At 46.5% G+C, this 18,557-nt stretch overlaps 1 protein-coding gene across 1 annotated transcript; it reads left to right on the plus strand.

Moving 5' to 3' along the window:
* The first annotated feature begins 5,749 nt into the window (after positions 1-5,749).
* LOC131556854 (uncharacterized) lies at positions 5,750-9,607 on the plus strand. The gene is made up of 7 exons (XM_058803755.1): positions 5,750-5,839; positions 6,359-6,462; positions 6,866-7,030; positions 7,429-7,498; positions 7,996-8,099; positions 8,592-8,646; positions 9,458-9,607. Exons 1-7 carry the CDS (start codon positions 5,750-5,752, stop codon positions 9,605-9,607), a joined length of 738 nt encoding a protein of 245 aa, XP_058659738.1.
* The last annotated feature ends 8,950 nt before the right edge of the window (positions 9,608-18,557 follow it).

An 18,557-nucleotide genomic window follows, 5' to 3' on the forward strand; every position in this document is an offset into this window, starting at 1 on the left:
ACTGCTGCTTCCGACACACAGGGCCAAGATAACTATTTTTTTTATGTCAGATACAGATATGGGAAATAGAAGTATGTGCTTAATGGCTGCAGCTCAACTAAGGTTAGTGCATTGTCTTTGCACTGCAGCTGAATCCTAATGACAGTGTCCAAAACTGGCACAGTAAACCAGTTTAAGGTGTCCTGATTTAATAGATGGGGAAAGAGTCTGGAATATTTTTAATCAGATGTTTCTGGATCTAGATGTCACCTTATTTCTGCAATCCACAACAAGGTTTGGAAAGCTGCATTCAGACAACTTTGTTTCCAAGTGCAAAACAAAGATCTTTCTCTCCTCTTCTGACCCACACCTATGTCAGCTGCAATATTATCAGGTCTATTATCAGATCACCTGGTGCAGTTCAGGAAAATATAGGGTGACACGTTTTAATTTTATTCTCCTAGAGGAAGGATGAGTACAGAAAGTCACACCTGCTTACCCCAGGGACGCAGGAACCCCACTGGCATTTTCACAGTCAGGATTCCTCCTTCATATACTTTGGACTCAGTTTAAGACCTGTGTGGAGGTAGAAAGCTGAATGTGTGCACAAAGCACCACCACAGCTGACCCAGCCCTGCTGTGTTGAACAGGGCAGTTTTTAACAAAGCCATGTGGAGAAAGGCAGGGACGTGTTTTCAGATTACAGATGGCACAGCAATGACTCCTGTGCAAATTCCTCCAAGGAGTATATGGTGCACACCCACAAAGGGAATTTGGGGATTTGGGGAAATTGCCAAACACATAATTTCATCATTGATCTGTAGGCATAGGAGAAGTGGGGTTTTTGAACTTTGAAAGCCCAGACCAGAGAGACAGAGTACATTTGCATGCTTCATTTCTCATAACCAGTGCTTTGGGAGTCATACAAGGTGCTTAATTATTAATATATTAAATGTATGTTTGGAATTGCTTTAGCATCTTAGCATTTTTATATGAAGTGTTAAATTGCCTTTGGGATTTTTCAAAAAATGGAAAAGTCATCCCTCCCATTCTTCAACACTCACCATGGAGTCAATTACCCAAAAGGAGGGATTGTAATAACAGAGAAACTTTTGTAAGAAATGAGCCTCCTCAGGTAGAGCATGAGTTGAACAAGTCCTTGTGCTCTCCACAGCACTGGGTCAATTCCCACCATTCTCCCCACAGCACAGAGCACCCAGCAGGACCAGGGCCTGAGGAGCAGCCCTGCACCTGGCAGGGCTGAGATGGGTACCCTGCTGCTCTCCGGAGCCCCAGCCCATCCTTCTGAACACAGGTCCCATGGCAGAGTGGCTGGAAGGAAAAGTGAGCAGTAATTCTGCTTCTTCTGCTGTGTCACCTTCCATAGCAGAGCAGGGCCTCAGGAGGAAGGTGCTGTCCCCGGGAGCAGAGCAAAACTCCTCAGCCCTCCTGGGAAGTTCTGGTTAGAGGAGTAGTTGAAGACCTGAAAATGGCAAGACTTCAGAGACTTGAAATAAGGATCTGAATGCTTAGATCTTTTCCTCAGTTATGAAAAAACCCAACAAACTTGGATTTTGTTTTAATTGCTATTTACTAGGGTTAAAGTTAAAACACTCTGATAAGAGTTAAAACAGCAACAGACTAATAAACCTGAGGAGGAGGGTTAAGGAAGGGTTTAAATTTATTTCTGATTTGGGGATGTGTGGTTTGTTGGGGTTTCTTTAGCCACAGAAGGCTCCAGTGATGCTCGGGTAGCTCAGGCTGAGGGCAGCGGGAGGTGCAGCTCTGTCCCTGCTCTGCCCCTGAGGCCCCACGTGCGGAGCTGTGCCCGGCCGTGCCCAGCAGCAGCAGCAGCAGGGTGTGCCTGTAGAGCTGTGCCCAGCAGCAGGATGTGCCTGTGGAGCTGTGCCCAGCAGCAGCAGCAGGATGTGCCTGTGGAGCTGAGCCCAGTAGCAGCAGCAGGATGGGCCTGTGGAGCTGTGCCCAGCAGCAGGATGGGCCTGTGAAGTGGGGCTGGAGGAGGCCGTGGGGATGTGTGCAGGCCTGGAGCAGCCATGCTCTGCAGCCAGGCTGGGAGAGCTGGGGCTGTCCAGCCTGGGGAGGAGCAGGGGCCGGGGAGGCCTCACTGAGGCCTTGCAGTGTCCAAAGTGGGCAGAGAGTGATTGGGAAGGGAAGGGCTTTAGATCAGAAGGGGGAGATTGGGATCAGATGTTAAGAAGAGCTGTGAGGGCAGTGAGATATTGGAACAGGCTGCCCAGAGAAACTGTGGATGCCCTGGAACTTTCCAGGCCAGGCTGGGCAGGGCCCTGAGCACCCTGATCTGGTGGGTGGCAGCAGCAGCAGGTGATGGTTGAGGTGCCTCCATGGCGCTCTGGAACTCCACGGGTGGGCAGAGCGGACACCCGTTACCCGGGCATGGAATGTTGCCCCTGGTTGCCAGGGGCACTCCCACTTCCAAGGTTCTGTTGGCATGGACTCTGTTGAGCCAGTTGACGGATTCTCTGCTGCGCAGCAGACGTGGAGCATCCGTCTTCTCCATCCCGGCTGGGAATAGAGAGCGATTTGCTGACATTTGCGAGCCAAACTCTGCACTGACTGTACAGGTGAGGGCAGGCGATTCTTGGCAAGGCTTCTGATGCTCAGGGGCTGGGCTGGGCTGCAGGATGGGTGGATGGGCTGCAGGTGGGCTCAAGTACCAGAGTCACGGATTCCCCTCTGTCTTTGGACAGGAAGTGGGGACTCAGGAATGGGAGTCTTGGGACATGGGGGTGTTCAAGAAAACTGGCATTCCAAATAGATAATCTCCCCTCTGCTTTTCTGGTAGGTTTGGAAGAGCAGTTTTCTGTCACTCCAACAAATCTGCAGTGGGCTGCCTGAAGGAACCAAAGGGATTGATCACATCCCTGACGTTCCTTTTGGTGTTTGCCCCACTTATTCTGCTGGTGGTTTTTGATCAGAAACCACCATGAGCTCAGTAAGTACTTTGCTACTCAATGGAAATCTGATTCTTAAAACATTTTCCAGGGTACTTCTAGAAAACATTTCAAGAGTTCATAGCAAATGCAGAGGAATCTTTGAAAACTTCATGTAACTTGACATTCTGGAATAGTGAAGGTTTTGAATCGCTGTGGCTGTTAGCAGTAGTTCAGAAATGCTTACGGTGTGAGCAGCAAGCTGCTGGAATTGGGAACTGGTCTCTTCATTCTCAAGCCATTGGGACAGGCTCGATCTTGGGGAGGCAGCTTGTGGGAGATCAGGGGTGATGTCTTTTCCCTGATGTGATGTGCTCAGGTAGGAATGGCCCATAGCACCATTTGGTGTGTATTCCAGCCTTTGCAGAAGAGTTTTCTGTATCCTTGTGTGCTGTCATTGGTGTTGGAAAAACCGAGGGCCGTGTTAAGATTTGTGCCACAGAAAGTGCTCAGGCTTTGTTCCCTGTCAGCGTCAGCGAAAGCGCCCTGGAGGAGCAGTTGGTTCCAGACCAGCTCGGAAACGGAGCAGGCTGCTGCCCTCCAGCGCAGGTGGAACTTCGCAGACCGAGCCAAGAGACCTTGAGGAAAGTGGTGCACCTGCCTTTGAGCCTGGTGAGAACAGAAACTGCTTCTGGAGGGTTGAAGAAAATCTGGCCATGTGCTTTTGCCAGTTTCTAGGCCCTTTACTGGGGAGGAAGGGAAACCTTGGGATTGAGGAAGCACCTGGAATGGGATCCCCAAACAGCAAGCCTTCTGACAACTGTTTTGGTGTTACTGAGCTCGATACACTGGCAGCTAGTGGGAGAGGAGCTGTGTAGCAAAGGTGCTCAAGTGCTGCTCAAAGCCCTGACTGTGTGTTCTGATGAGCTGGCAGTCACTGCAGCTGCCTCAGAGGAGGGTGGCACGCTGAGTTTGGGATCTTCCAAGCTGGATGAAGATGAGGGAAGCCTGTCATTAGGTGTGCCCCCTCCTTCAAGGAACCAACCTACAGGATGGTACCATGAAATTGGTATCCCCTTCTAGTGTTGGTTGGGGTTATTTTTTTGCACTGTGTGCTAAACATTCCCCTATATGAAATGATTAATCTGTTGTTGTGAATATCCTATTGTCATCCAACAGATGCTGTTGTCATTCATCAAAAGTTTGGAGGAGCTCAGCTGCTCTTCCTCCTTTTTTGTCCCTTCAGAGGGACAGGGCTAGCAATGCTCCCTGTGGACTATTGAGGGCAAAGCTTGAGTGGAATGATACACATATTCCTAAACAAAGAGACCGAGGGCACAATGAATCCCACCACAGCCAGTTCTAGAGTGGCAGCCCACCTAATTCCTTCGTAATCTCTGATCTCAACTCTTTTTTCTTTTTCACCTGGTGAAGAAGTGATAGATCTCACAGGCGACAACATCAGAGATCTCCCAGGTGAATCTTCTGAGGCTGAAGTCATCACTATCAGTGACAATGAGTCTCCTGTGGTAAGTAGTGAAGGGCACACCCCTCTCCATCTTCCTTTCAAATTAGTTTGCTTGCCTGTCTTCTGGAACATTACCGAGTACTCTGGCCTCAAATGTTGAAAGAAGGCTCTGATTTATCACTTTAGACACAGTTCCCAGTCAGCCCCAAACACACTCCTGAACACATCAGCATGACTGAGAAGTGCTTGCAGAGTGTGGGTGAACATCCTAAAAGAGGTTGTTGCTTCCGTGATTTAAAGGAGAGCACAGGAAGTCTTTGACTTCCTAAGTAAGAAGTTGTTTTACCTGCAACATCAGTATAAGGAATCTCATTCATTGAGCTGTAAAAGGCAACTGCAGCTGACTGGTTGCTATGCATTAATTTGGTTTCTTATTCCAAGAAGTCTTTAAAAGGTTCACATTTGGTCTTTTTTTAATTTTTCCCCTACTATCTTAAAAGAACATGCTTGGATCCAGCCCACAGTGCAGTGTATCAGCTCAAATTTGGGATGCCACTGCTGCTGTGCAAAACAGAAACATGCAGCAAACAGCATGGCAGTTTTATCCTGACCAGGCTGTTCTTGAACCTTTGCAAAGAAAAGGCCTCAAATTCTACAACCCGATTTTCAAGACCCAGCTCCGCGTGCACCAAACACAAGAGCACGTTTGGGTATGGGGTTTTTCCTCCTCAGTAGTTGTTCACATGCTAAGAAGTGTTTAGGCTATTACAGGTGAAATTGCCAGTATGGGGGAGAAAGAGAGGAAGAAATGGCTCCATCCGAAATCCAATTAGGGAACTGAAAAAGGGAAGCAGGGAGCAGAGTGTTCAGGCAGTCCCTTAAGTGCCTCCATTTCTACCCCATTTCAGGAGAGGGAGCAGAGCCAGCAGCAGCCTCATCTTTCCAGAGCATCAGAGAATTCTGTTGAGCCACTGGCAAGGAATGATGAAGAGGAACCAATAGAAGATGATGGGTATGTGAAAGTGTCTATCAAAACAGTAATTTCAGATAAGTGGTTGAAAGAGGTTTTTGCCAAGCTTTTGGGTTCTGCCTAGCTCTGTGCAAGTACTTCAGACCTGGGATGTAGTGGCCTGCCTGGAAGAGAATTGAAATAAACCCAGCAAAATCCAGCAGAAGCCTTTCTTCTGTGTTTGTGAAGCCTTGGCTTCTTAGAAGCTGTCCATCTAACATGGAATGTAAGAGACTGGCTGGCCACACTGAAATGCTTGCCGTCCATCAAAATTCTTGGAATGATTGTATTTCTGGGCTGGCATGTTGCTGAGTCAGAATAGGGGATGTTTTAAGTGCCAACATTTTCTTTGTTGGTAACCTTTGGTGCCTAGTGAAATAAATGGCTGCATGTTCTCCTGGTTCTGCTCTCTCCAGTGATAGGCTGCGATTTACTATTGAACATCCATTTTGGTCAGATGAGGACTCAGAGGTGAGGATCCACATGTTCTTGTCCTTTCTGGTCTGTGGGAGGGGAAGGGACAAAAGGGGAGCTGCACAACTCAGTTCTTTGAGGTGGGTGCCACTGGCAGCTGGCTGGAAACACAGCCCTTGCTGGGAGGCTCCAGCTTGAACATCCCTCCAAGTCCATTCTTGGTGGTGTCCATAGAGGGAGAAGCCCTTTCCAGGATGGCACCGGCAGATCTGTGTGTCCTTTGTAGTTCTAGCATTAAGTAGCAGATTGCACATACTCCGAGTCCAGTTTGCCTGGTGCCAATAGAGCAGCAAACTGGAATTCTTTCCTCCCAATGCCTGTTGTGGTTCCTATTCTCAGTGGCCATTCGTCCAACATGAAGTGTTTAGGGCTTTGACTGCAGAAGTTGCCCTTCTTGGGGCTAACAAGGGAAAGAAAAGCTTCCAGCCCAAATCCAGTCAGGGAACTGATACAGGGAAGTAGGATGGAGTTGTTTTGAGTGGTTCCTACTCTCTCTTAATTTTTACCCCACTGCAGGCCAGGGAGCAGAACCAGCAGCACTCACAGCTGTCCAGAGCAGCAGAGAATTCAGCTGGTCCAGTGGCAACTCGTGACGAAGAGGAACCAAGAGATAATGATGGGTATGTGAGAGTAAAATGTCTCTCTAAATTCCAATTTCTGATACATGGTAGGAAGACATTTTTCCAAGCTGCTGGGTTCTGCTGAAGTCTGTGCAGAAGCTTCAGACCTGGAATATAGTGGCCTGTCTGGCAGAGAAGTAAGTAAAAGTGTCCAAAAAAAGAATAAAAAGCAAAATCTTGCTTCAGCCTTTCTTTTCATGAAGTCATGGCTGAATATTTGTTACAGTGTGGCTCGATATATGCTGAAATGCTTGCAGCACATAGCAGCTTGGGGAACACTTGTGGAGCCAGGCTGGGATGTTGCTAAATCTGAATAAGTGTTACGTGTTGCTATCTCTCTGTCTGCAGTGAAATTATTGGTTCTGTGCTCAAACGGCTGCATGCTCTTTCTGGTTCCCTCTAGTGCACAGACAGCAGGTCCTGCTAGTCTTCCAATGAGGGAGGGTGACAACTCTCAGGTGCAGGACAGGGAGCAGAGCCAGCAGCACCCACTTGGCTCCAGAGAGGCAGAGAGTTCAGCTGAGCTGCGGGCGAGTGACAATGAAGAGGAATCAATAGATAACAATGAGTATGTGACTGATGGAGAGTCTCTCCAAAGTGTAATTTCTGATATATGGTGGACACAGGATTTTTGCCAAACTGTTGGATTCTGCTTGACTCTTTGTAATGGGATCTGATTTGTACCATAGTGGCCTGTCTGGAAGGGAACTAATGGGAACAAAACCCCTAAAAACAAAGCAAAATCCTGGAGAAATCTTTCTTCTCCATTTAGGAAGTCATTATTGAAAGTTTCTTACGTTATGGATTGCACTGAAATGCTTGCAGTACATAGAAGCTCTTGCACTTGATTTTGTTTCTGGGCTGGGATGTTGATAAATCAGACCAAGGGGTTATTTCTATTTTTGCAATTGTATGTCTTGGAAGCCCTGTGTGGTCTGTGAAATTGATAGCTGTATTTTCTTCTAGTTCTATTGACTCTGATGAATGGCCAGACTGTTTTGAGAGTCCTCCGACATGGCAGGATGACATTACAGATGTAAGCATCATGTTCTTATCACCTGTTCTTGTCCTGTCTGCTTTGTGGGAGGGCAGGAGACAGAGGGGGAGCTGCACAACTCAGTTGTTTGAGGTGGGATGCCACAAGCAGCTGACTGTAAGCACAGCCCTTGCTGGGAAGCTCCAACCTGCCCATTCATCCAAGTCCTTTCTTGGTGGTGTCCAGAGAAGGAGAAGCCTTTGTCAGGATGGCACTGGCAGATCTGTGTGTTCCTTGTAGTTCTATTCTTTGATTGACAGACTGCAGATACACAAATCCAGTTTGCTGGTGCCAATAGAGCAACGAACCTTTCTGCCCCAAATTCCTGTGCTTGTGGTTTCTGTTTCTCGGCACCCGTTCTTGCAACATGAATTGTTTAGGCTAGCAAGGGAAAGAAAAGGTTATAGCTCAAATCTAGTCAGGGAACTGAAACAGGAAGGCAGGATGGAGTGGCTTCAAGCGGTTCCTACTCTGTCTCCATTTTTACCCCACTGCAGGACTGGGAAGGGAGCCAGCAGTACTCACTTCATTCGACGTCAACAGAGGATTCAGTCGAATTAGTGCCGTTCAACCTTCTAATGGAACCACGAGATATAGAATTGTACGTGACAGATAAAGAGCCTCTCCAAAGTGAAATTTCTGATGCACGGTAGATTGAGGTTTTTGCCAATCTTTTGGGTTCTACTTGATTCTGTTTGGAGAATTCTGGCTTGAAACATAGTGGCCTGTCTGGAAAAGAAGTAAGAAAGAAAAACCAACCAACCAAACAACAACAACAGCAGCAACAAATGACACAAAAAAAAAAAGCCAAAAAAAACCAAACAAACCAAACATAAAAACCAGTAAAATCCTGAAGAAACATTTCCTCTCTGTCAGGAAGTCATTATTAAATGTTTCTTGCATTATGGATTGTGATAGCCTGAAATGCTTGCAGTACATAAAAGTTCTTCCACTTGATTGTGTTTCTGGGCTGGGATGTTACTAAATCAGAACAAGGGGTTCTTTAAATTTCTTCACTTATATATTTTGTTGGTAACCCTGTGTGGTCTGTGAAATTGACAGCTGCATGTTTTCCTGCTTCTGTTCCCTCTAGTGAACGACTAAGAAGTCTTGTTAGTCCTCCACATTGGGAGGATGACAATGCAGAGGTGAGGATCCTCATATTGTTGTAATTTCTGATTTGTGGGAGGGAAAGGGACAAAAGGGGAGCTGCACAACTCAGTTCTTTGAGGTGGGCAGCTGGCTGGAAGCACAGGCCTGGCTGGGAGGCTCCAACTTGAACATCCGTCCAAGTCCATTTTTGGTGGTGTCCATAAAGGGAGAAGCCCTTTCGAGGATGGCACCGGCAGATCTGTGTGTCCTTTGTAGTTCTAGCATAAAATAGCAGATTGCACATACTCCAAGTCCAGTTTGCCTGGTGCTAATAGAGCAGCAAACTGGAATTCTTTACTCCCAATGCCTGCCTGTTCAGCAGCTATACAGCTAACATGAAGTGTTAAGGTTATCATAGCAGAATTTGCCAGTTTTGGGGAGAACAAGGGAAAGAAACGATTCAGGTCAAATCTGAATAGGGAACAGGAACAGGGGACCAGGGAGGAGGGTGTTCAGGGGGTTCCTAAGCTGCCTCTATTTCTACCCTGTTGGAGCAATGAGAGCAGAATCAGCAGCACCCACTTCTTTGTTTTTCCGGGCAGCAGCTCTTTGTGCTACTGCTTTGAATGCTCTTAGCCAAACATAGAGGGTGGTACCCGACCCTTGCTCACCTCCCCTGCTGTAACTGCTTTCTGCATTGAGGCTTGTGTGAAGCACCAGTGGCCTCACCAAATCTAATTGTATCTTCTTTTCTCTCCCTTCCCATGTGCATTGACTGAAGCTTCCGGAAGGTGAGTTGATGTTTTACAGTTGGTAATGTACTTTTATCTAAAAGGTAATAGTTATTTTTTGGTGTTCTCTTCCAAGAAAGTCGAGCAGCAGGGATTGAAACTGCATTTTGGCAAAAGGCAAAGCACAGGGCTAAAGCCTCTGGCCAGTGTTTCAGAGAACGGACGCAATGTGCGTGTGATGGCCTCTGTCAGTCTCAGTGGGAAATCCCTGCAAGAAAAGTGGTAGCTGAACACCTATGCAGAAGGAACTTTATTGTGGTAACCCTTTCTGCAATTTTAACTGATTGGTGTTTGATTAGTGTGACATGGACACTGGAGTTGCTGAGGTCATTGTTGCCTGCGGTTTCTGAGACTGCAAGAGCAAACAGGATTTCTTCACCCTTTGGCTGTTACAGGCCAGGCCATTAGAAATGGGTCTCCCTGTAACTTGGTCAATATGTTGTGCACAAAAAATGGACTTGTTGCTGGGGTGCAACAGGTAAATAATGATACACTTGAGAGAGACATTGGTTGTTTGCTTCAGTGTTTCACCAGTCTGGGTGCTCAGTGATATTTCACAGATCAGACACACCCACTATCAAAATAACTTCTATTATTCATAAATTTAAACAAACAAGAAACTAGCTGTAATTGGTTGCAAGTGACAAGGTTATCCTCTTAGCTAGTATTCTGTCTTCTTTTGGTTAGGGATTGTCTCACTTCTCACTGTAATTAGTCCACTCAGTGCATTGCTCAGTCTCCCTCTTCTTTTGGGCTGGGGAGTTTCTTGAGTTGCTGCTCCATGAGTTGGTGGTCACAATCTCCCCCTGCAGGAATTACTTTTTACCAGTCAGAGCTGATGTCAGGAGAGTTGGGTTTCTTAGTTTCTTCCTTATCTTGAGAGTTGTGCCAGATGTCCAAGTGGCCCCTCAATTCTGCATTCTTTGTGTCCACTTTCAGTGGGCATCCTCCCCAAGCTTTGTTAATCCTTCCCTGGGTCTGAGCTCCTTGAAGCATGTCAAGCCCTGAATCTTAACAAAGTAATTCTACCAACAAGGAATTTGCCCATGGGCATCACTTAGATCTTGTTTGTGAGTTGTTGTCTATTTAATGGAATAAATCTCCCTTCCAGCTAATTTGGCTCTAAAGGATACAATGATCTAACAACATGTGAATACAAAGAGCATCCTTCCTTCAGAAATCTTTTACATATTCTGCATTTTGCATCACTTATAACTCCATTCTCAAATTATCTTAAGGAAAGAGGAAGATGATGACAATTTCTAAGGGCATGCTGCTTCAAGTAATTTTATAGTTTCCATGGATTGTCCTGGAATCCCTTATGTCACCTTTTTTAGCTGTGTGTGGGCTGAACAGAGCAAATATTTTGTGTTGTCTTGTATTGTAGCAGAGGGGTCACAATGTCTGGACAAGTCCAGCCTTAGTATTTGGGAAAGAAGCTTGTTTAGGATTGTTTGCTGACTATTTATATAACTCATTTCAAGGGTAGCTCCAGGGAGAGAGAGCATAATAGATCTAACTTCTGAAAATTACATTACAGTGCATGAACAAGAAAGGAGAAATGTTACACTGAACAGCCAGGAACAGGTGGATGGCTCTGGTAATGGAACAGGAGCTAATGATGCCCCTGTGGCTGACTCAGCCCCTGCAGAACAGGGAGCAGAGGAGGAAGACACTGAAAGTTCAGAGTATGTATGGCTCCTGCCCTACCAAACACAGAGCCTTTCTGTGCATTTTCTTTTCTGTGTAGCACTAAGTTATTCTGCTGTGCCTGGTTTATCTTTGAGGCCTTCCCACACTCTATGGATTTCCCTCCTTCTCCCGTGTTGTATGATGATCAAATGATACCATTTGCATTTTGGGAGAAAAAGGCAGCCCAGAGCAAATGTACAACTTTGCACAGAACCTGAGAGATGAGTGTGGGGGTATGGCAAGGAAAGGGGATTGGTCACAGGCCATAGCTCAGTATTTGCTTTTCCTGGTAAGCTCTGGTAGTGATGTTAGATATGGAAATGCTTCCGTTGTTATCAACTGAGCTTGGCATCATGGAACTGGCAGGCAGCAGCTGGGCAAATTCCAGCAGAAATTCCCTGCTGGAATGGTGCCAGCTTGGTGCCTTTCTCCTGGAGCTGGGGCCCTTCTTCCCAAGGTAGACTTGTACACAGGCATCTGTGGAGGTCATGCTTTTATGGCCAGTGCTGGATGTCACAAGCCCTGATTTGTTTCCTCCTGTGGTGGAGATCTTGCAGTTGAAGTTGGATGCCTTCACAGTAAAATCCCCATTCTGCAGAGAAACAGGGAAGTCCTGCTGTAGGAGCACTCCATCAGGATAAGAAAGATGCAATTCATTAGACTGATTAAATGAAACCAGGTGTCTGTTTCACTAGGGAAGACAAAGAACATGAGAATTATCTATAAGCTTTTCTAAAGTGGTGTTTTGGGGTGGAAGGAAATGCACAGGTTTTAATGTAATTGGTGTGCTTTGAACGTTTTGGGAAGGCAATATAGGAGAGAACTTGAGTATGGAACTTTTAGGTGTCAGGCCTTAAATGTGCCACTAAAGGGCTTCTACTATTCTAAACCATCATGCATTTTGCCAATGAATTTGTAGATGTTTAAGTTTTGGTTGTTAAATCTGTTGGAGAACAAATCCCACCACTTGGTTAATATAACAAAAGGAATATTTTGTTCCTTCAGTCTCAAGCCTCTCAGTTACTGAATGTAACTGCTCTGTTTAGGTAAGGCTGAAAGAGCTCAGTGCTGCAGCATTTAAAATTGTCCAAAAGCTCCTTCCCAGGGCTGGATCTTGCCAGAGCCGTGTAACTCTGTAGTTTAGAACTGGGTCCTGGAATGAATATTCTGGGGTGAAGAGTTCCCAGAGGACAGCTGGATGCTGTAGTTACAAGGCTCTTACTGATGACCTGCTGGAAGTCAAAGTTGCCATACAGAAACTGGCCAGTGCTAGAGACTGCTGTTACTTCAAATCCCAGGGCAGGGTGACTGACTGCACCTTTCTCCTGGTGACAAGCAGGACACCCTTTCCCTCAGGACAGGGAGATCCAAATCCTCATTAAATGCAGCACACAGAGTCTTAAAGACAGCAGGGTTCTTCAGAGGAGATGTGTCATGGCTAGTCAGTGCAGTTGCATGATTGTGTGAGATTTTCTGTATCAATAACCTTTGAAATGTGCTGATCTTAAAAGCTGCGTGTTCTTTCTACTTCTATTTCCTCCAGTGCGCAGCAAAGAGTTGTCATTAAGTGTCCCATTTGCCTGGAATTTTACTCAGAGGTAAGGATCCACCTGAGATGAGGAGAAAGCCAGAAGGGGAGCTGCACAAGTCACTTGGGTGATGTGGGGTGCTGTGGTCAGCAGGCTGGAAGCACAGCCCTTGCTGTGAAGCTCCACAAGTCACTTCTTGATGGTGAATGTAGAGGGAGAAGCCTTTGCCAAGATGGCACTGGCACATCTGTGGGTCCCTCATTAGTCTCTAAATAGAGCCTGGGGTGCCAATAGAGCAGCAAAGTCAAATTCTTTCCTCTCAATACCTGTTGTGATTTTCTTTCCTCCAGATTATGCAACATGGACGACAGCTTGTGGCAACCCTGTGTGGCCATGTCTTCTGCAGTAGGTGCCTCCCTATTGCCCTGAAGACTGGTCACGTGTGCCCAATCTGCAGGCTGGAACATTATGCAGGAGAACATATTAAGATTTATTTATGAGTGCTTCTCAGGACCGACTCAGATGGACCTTGGACTATAGGCAGTGTAGAGACTTGTTTCTTTATGTATATAGTTCTTCCGGTTTATAGTTTAATTTTTTATTAATTCAATGTTAAATAAAGTTTTGACTGCTTTAAATATAGTCTGTCTGCTCTTCTGTGTTGGACTGTGCTGATAGGCAGAGATGTTGTCTAAAGATGTTGTCTAACAGGTGGGAATAAGGCTCTTGGTTGGAGCAGTCAGAAGCTTGTTCTTTTGCTCTTCCTGTAGTCGTTGATTTGGGGGCAATGCGCTAAAGCCACAAGCTTTGTAGTTCTTGTGGCCAGCATGTGTTGTACGGGGAAAAAGACACAGGGCCTGCTTGAGGTGAGAGGGATCCGATTGCTCAGGGCAGACTCTGGTGCACGCTTTGGTGAACGTGTCCTGATTTCATTGCTCAGAAGATAGAAAGAGTAGCAGGTTGTACACACATCCAAAGAGAGCAAGGTTCTTTGAGAATAACTGGTACATTAACAAACTGCTGCTTTGAGTGTTGTAAGGTTTCATTAGAATTAGAATCTGGAGGCTTTTGAAGGAATGTGTTTTTGAATGCATGTAGTTGGTTACTGACTTTGAGCTGTTGGCAGTACAAGTGTGTTGTAGCTCCAGTTGCTTCAATTACAGCTGTACCATCCTAAGTTCCACTGAAGAGAAATGCAATTGTCCAGAAATAAATTAACGGGACATAAGAGAGGGAAAAAATTTATTCTGTTATGCAAAAGTAATAAAGAGGCAAAGGCAGATCTCAGCTAAAAAATGCAACAGTAATTTCATTGTACCATGAAACAGAAAACTCAGATGACCAAACTGAACTGAGGGCCTCTGTGTGTTAAAAGTTGGTCATCTGTGTGGACATGTATCCTTTATTTTGTTTTTTTTAAATTTTGGTCTTTAGTGCGCAATTTATCTGCTTCCTCAGTCATATCTCAAGATGCCTAAATATCACCATATTTAGGCAGAGGTAGTAATAAACAAGGTTCATTGTACCCCCTAATTGCTGTGTGGCCTGACCTTAATAAAAAAATGAAAACATTAGTATTAGCTTGATAAGGTGATCTTTTTTTTTTAAGAAAAACTACTTGAGTTGTCAAAATTACTCAAAGATATTCCTTCAACAGATACAAATAAAATCATGTACTTACAGGATGGCCACAAAGTTAGAGCAATGTTTTCTGTTCCTCATTTTTGCTAGACTTTTAGCTACTTGGTGGATGCAATGACAGTAAGCAGAAATGTCATTCTAAATTGTCTAAATTGTCTTTCTCAAAGCTGTATTCCTAGGTGACATGCAAGGCCAGGTATTGTCAGTAAAAGGAGCATTTCAGAAAAGCATTCATGGTAAAGTAAGTTGGATCTTAAGTTAACCTGCAATGAAATGGCACTGAGCTGATTTTACAATAGGTTTAAACAGATGTTAGTATGGCTCAGCAGCATAAACTGAGGCAATTTTCTTTGAACATTTTGGTATATGGGTAATAATTAACCCTTTCCTTGTGTAAAAATATGGATACAATTTTTAGAAAGGATTGATCTAGGAATGTACCAAAGAGCAGAAAGTAACTGAAGAGTTGAAGGATTGGTATCAGTCTTGGAGCACAGATGTCACCAGAAGGAGTAGCACATTTTCAGCTCATTTCATCATTGATCTGTATGCTTAGGAGAAGTGGAGTTTTTGAACTTTGAAAAGCCAGACCAGAAAGAAAGCATATTTACGTGGTTCATTTCTCATAACCAGTGCTTTGGGAGTCATACAAGGTGCCTAATTATTGATATATATTAAATGTATGTTGGGAATTGCTTTAGCATCTTAGCATTTTTATATAAAGTGTTAAATCTCCTTTGGGATTTTTCAAAAAATGGAAAAGTCATCCCTCCCATTCTTCAACACTCACCATGGAGTCAATTACCCAAAAAGGATAATTTTGGATTAAAAAAGGATAATTACCCAAAAGGATATTACAAAGGGATTGTAATAACAGAGAAACTTTTGTAAGAAATGAGCCTCCTCAGGTAGAGCATGAGTTGAACAAGTCCTTGTGCTCTCCACAGCACTGGGTCAATTCCCACCATTCTCCCCACAGCACAGAGCACCCAGCAGGACCAGGGCCTGAGGAGCAGCCCTGCACCTGGCAGGGCTGAGATGGGTACCCTGCTGCTCTCCGGAGCCCCAGCCCATCCTTCTGAACACAGGTCCCATGGCAGAGTGGCTGGAAGGAAAAGTGAGCAGTAATTCTGCTTCTTCTGCTGTGTCACCTTCCATAGCAGAGCAGGGCCTCAGGAGGAAGGTGCTGTCCCTGGGAGCAGAGCAAAACTCCTCAGCCCTCCTGGGAAGTTCTGGTTAGAGGAGTAGTTGAAGACCTGAAAATGGCAAGACTTCAGAGACTTGAAATAAGGATCTGAATGCTTAGATCTTTTCCTCAGTTATGAAAAAACCCAACAAACTTGGATTTTGTTTTAATTGCTATTTACTAGGGTTAAAGTTAAAACACTCTGATAAGAGTTAAAACAGCAACAGACTAATAAACCTGGAGGAGGAGGGTTAAGGAAGGGTTTAAATTTATTTCTGATTTGGGGATGTGTGGTTTGTTGGGGTTTCTTTAGCCACAGAAGGCTCCAGTGATGCTCGGGTAGCTCAGGCTGAGGGCAGTGGGAGGTGCAGCTCTGTCCCTGCTCTGCCCCTGAGGCCCCACGTGCGGAGCTGTGCCTGGCCGTGCCCAGCAGCAGCAGCAGCAGGGTGTGCCTGTAGAGCTGTGCCCAGCAGCAGCAGCAGCAGGGTGTGCCTGTGGAGCTGTGCCCAGCAGCAGGATGTGCCTGTGGAGCTGTGCCCAGCAGCAGCAGCAGGATGTGCCTGTGGAGCTGTGCCCAGCAGCAGCAGCAGGATGGGCCTGTGGAGCTGTGCCCAGCAGCAGGATGGGCCTGTGAAGTGGGGCTGGAGGAGGCCGTGGGGATGTGTGCAGGCCTGGAGCAGCCATGCTCTGCAGCCAGGCTGGGAGAGCTGGGGCTGTCCAGCCTGGGGAGGAGCAGGGGCCGGGGAGGCCTCACTGAGGCCTTGCAGTGCCTTAAGGGGGCAGAAGTGATGGGGAAGGGAAGGGCTTTAGATTAGAAGGGGGAGATTGGAACCAGATGTTCAGTGAGACATTGGAACAGGCTGCCCAGAGAAACTGTGGATGCCCTGGAACTTTCCAGGCCAGGCTGGGCAGGGCCCTGAGCACCCGGATCTGGTGGGTGGCAGCAGCAGCAGGTGATGGTTGAGGTGCCTCCATGGCGCTCTGGAACTCCACGGGTGGGCAGAGCGGACACCCGTTACCCGGGCATGGAATGTTGCCCCTGGTTGCCAGGGGCACTCCCACTTCCAAGGTTCTGTTGGCATGGACTCTGTTGAGCCAGTTGACGGATTCTCTGCTGCGCAGCAGACGTGGAGCATCCGTCTTCTCCATCCCGGCTGGGAATAGAGAGCGATTTGCTGACATTTGCGAGCCAAACTCTGCACTGACTGTACAGGTGAGGGCAGGCGATTCTTGGCAAGGCTTCTGATGCTCAGGGGCTGGGCTGGGCTGCAGGATGGGTGGATGGGCTGCAGGTGGGCTCATGTACAGATAGAGTCACAGATTCCCCTCTGTCTTTGGACAGGAAGTGGGGACTCAGGAATGGGAGTCTTGGGACATGGGGGTGTTCAAGAAAACTGGCATTCCAAATAGATAATCTCCCCTCTGCTTTTCTGGTAGGTTTGGAAGAGCAGTTTTCTGTCACTCCAACAAATCTGCAGTGGGCTGCCTGAAGGAACCAAAGGGATTGATCACATCCCTGACGTTCCTTTTGGTGTTTGCCTCACTTATTCTGCTGGTGGTTTTTGATCAGAAACCACCATGAGCTCAGTAAGTACTTTGCTACTCAATGGAAATCTGATTCTTAAAACATTTTCCAGGGTACTTCTAGAAAACATTTCAAGAGTTCATGGCAAATGCAGAGGAATCTTTGAAAACTTCATGTAACTTGACATTCTGGAATAGTGAAGGTTTTGAATCGCTGTGGCTGTTAGCAGTAGTTCAGAAATGCTTACGGTGTGAGCAGCAAGCTGCTGGAATTGGGAACTGGTCTCCTCATTCTCAAGCCATTGGGACAGGCTCGATCTTGGGGAGGCAGCTTGTGGGAGATCAGGGGTGATGTCTTTTCCCTGATGTGATGTGCTCAGGTGGGAATGGCCCATAGCACCATTTGGTGTGTATTCCAGCCTTTGCAGAAGAGTTTTCTGTATCCTTGTGTGCTGTCATTGGTGTTGGAAAAACCGAGGGCCGTGTTAAGATTTGTGCCACAGAAAGTGCTCAGGCTTTGTTCCCTGTCAGCGTCAGCGAAAGCGCCCTGGAGGAGCAGTTGGTTCCAGACCAGCTCGGAAACGGAGCAGGCTGCTGCCCTCCAGCGCAGGTGGAACTTCGCAGACCGAGCCAAGAGACCTTGAGGAAAGTGGTGCACCTGCCTTTGAGCCTGGTGAGAACAGAAACTGCTTCTGGAGGGTTGAAGAAAATCTGGCCATGTGCTTTTGCCAGTTTCTAGGCCCTTTACTGGGGAGGAAGGGAAACCTTGGGATTGAGGAAGCACCTGGAATGGGATCCCCAAACAGCAAGCCTTCTGACAACTGTTTTGGTGTTACTGAGCTCGATACACTGGCAGCTAGTGGGAGAGGAGCTGTGTAGCAAAGGTGCTCAAGTGCTGCTCAAAGCCCTGACTGTGTGTTCTGATGAGCTGGCAGTCACTGCAGCTGCCTCAGAGGAGGGTGGCACGCTGAGTTTGGGATCTTCCAAGCTGGATGAAGATGAGGGAAGCCTGTCATTAGGTGTGCCCCCTCCTTCAAGGAACCAACCTACAGGATGGTACCATGAAATTGGTATCCCCTCTAGTGTTGGTTGGGGTTATTTTTTTGCACTGTGTGCTAAACATTCCCCTATATGAAATAACTAATCTGTTGATGTGAACATCCTGTTGTCATCCAACAGATGCTGTTGTCATTCATCAGAAGTTTGGAGGAGCTCAGCTGCTCTTCCTCCTTTTTTGTCCCTTCAGAGGGACAGGGCTGGCAATGCTCCCTGTGGACTGTTGAGGGCAAAGTTTGAGTGGAATGATACACATATTCCTAAACAAAGAGACCGAGGGCACAATGAATCCCACCACAGCCAGTTCTAGAGTGGCAGCCCACCTAATTCCTTCGTAATCTCTGATCTCAACTCTTTTTTCTTTTTCAACTGGTGAAGAAGTGATAGATCTCACAGGCGACAACATCAGAGATCTCCCAGGTGAATCTTCTGAGGCTGAAGTCATCACTATCAGTGACAATGAGTCTCCTGTGGTAAGTAGTGAAGGGCACACTCCTCTCCATCTTCCTTTCAAATTAGTTTGCTTGCCTGTCTTCTGGAACATTACC

The sequence above is a fragment of the Ammospiza caudacuta genome, chromosome 4 (assembly GCF_027887145.1).
Source record: "Ammospiza caudacuta isolate bAmmCau1 chromosome 4, bAmmCau1.pri, whole genome shotgun sequence".
Taxonomy (NCBI): Eukaryota; Metazoa; Chordata; class Aves; order Passeriformes; family Passerellidae; genus Ammospiza; species Ammospiza caudacuta.

What these genes read in the sequence shown, in the direction of transcription:
- LOC131556854 (XM_058803755.1), top strand. Translation starts at nt 5,750, where the DNA reads ATGGCTGCATGTTCTCCTGGTTCTGCTCTCTCCAGTGATAGGCTGCGA. An exon ending in GGCAGGATGACATTACAGAT is followed by an intron (nt 7,499 to 7,995) that starts GTAAGCATCATG and finishes ACCCCACTGCAG; the next exon opens with GACTGGGAAGGGAGCCAGCA. An exon ending in GAACCACGAGATATAGAATT is followed by an intron (nt 8,100 to 8,591) that starts GTACGTGACAGA and finishes TGTTCCCTCTAG; the next exon opens with TGAACGACTAAGAAGTCTTG.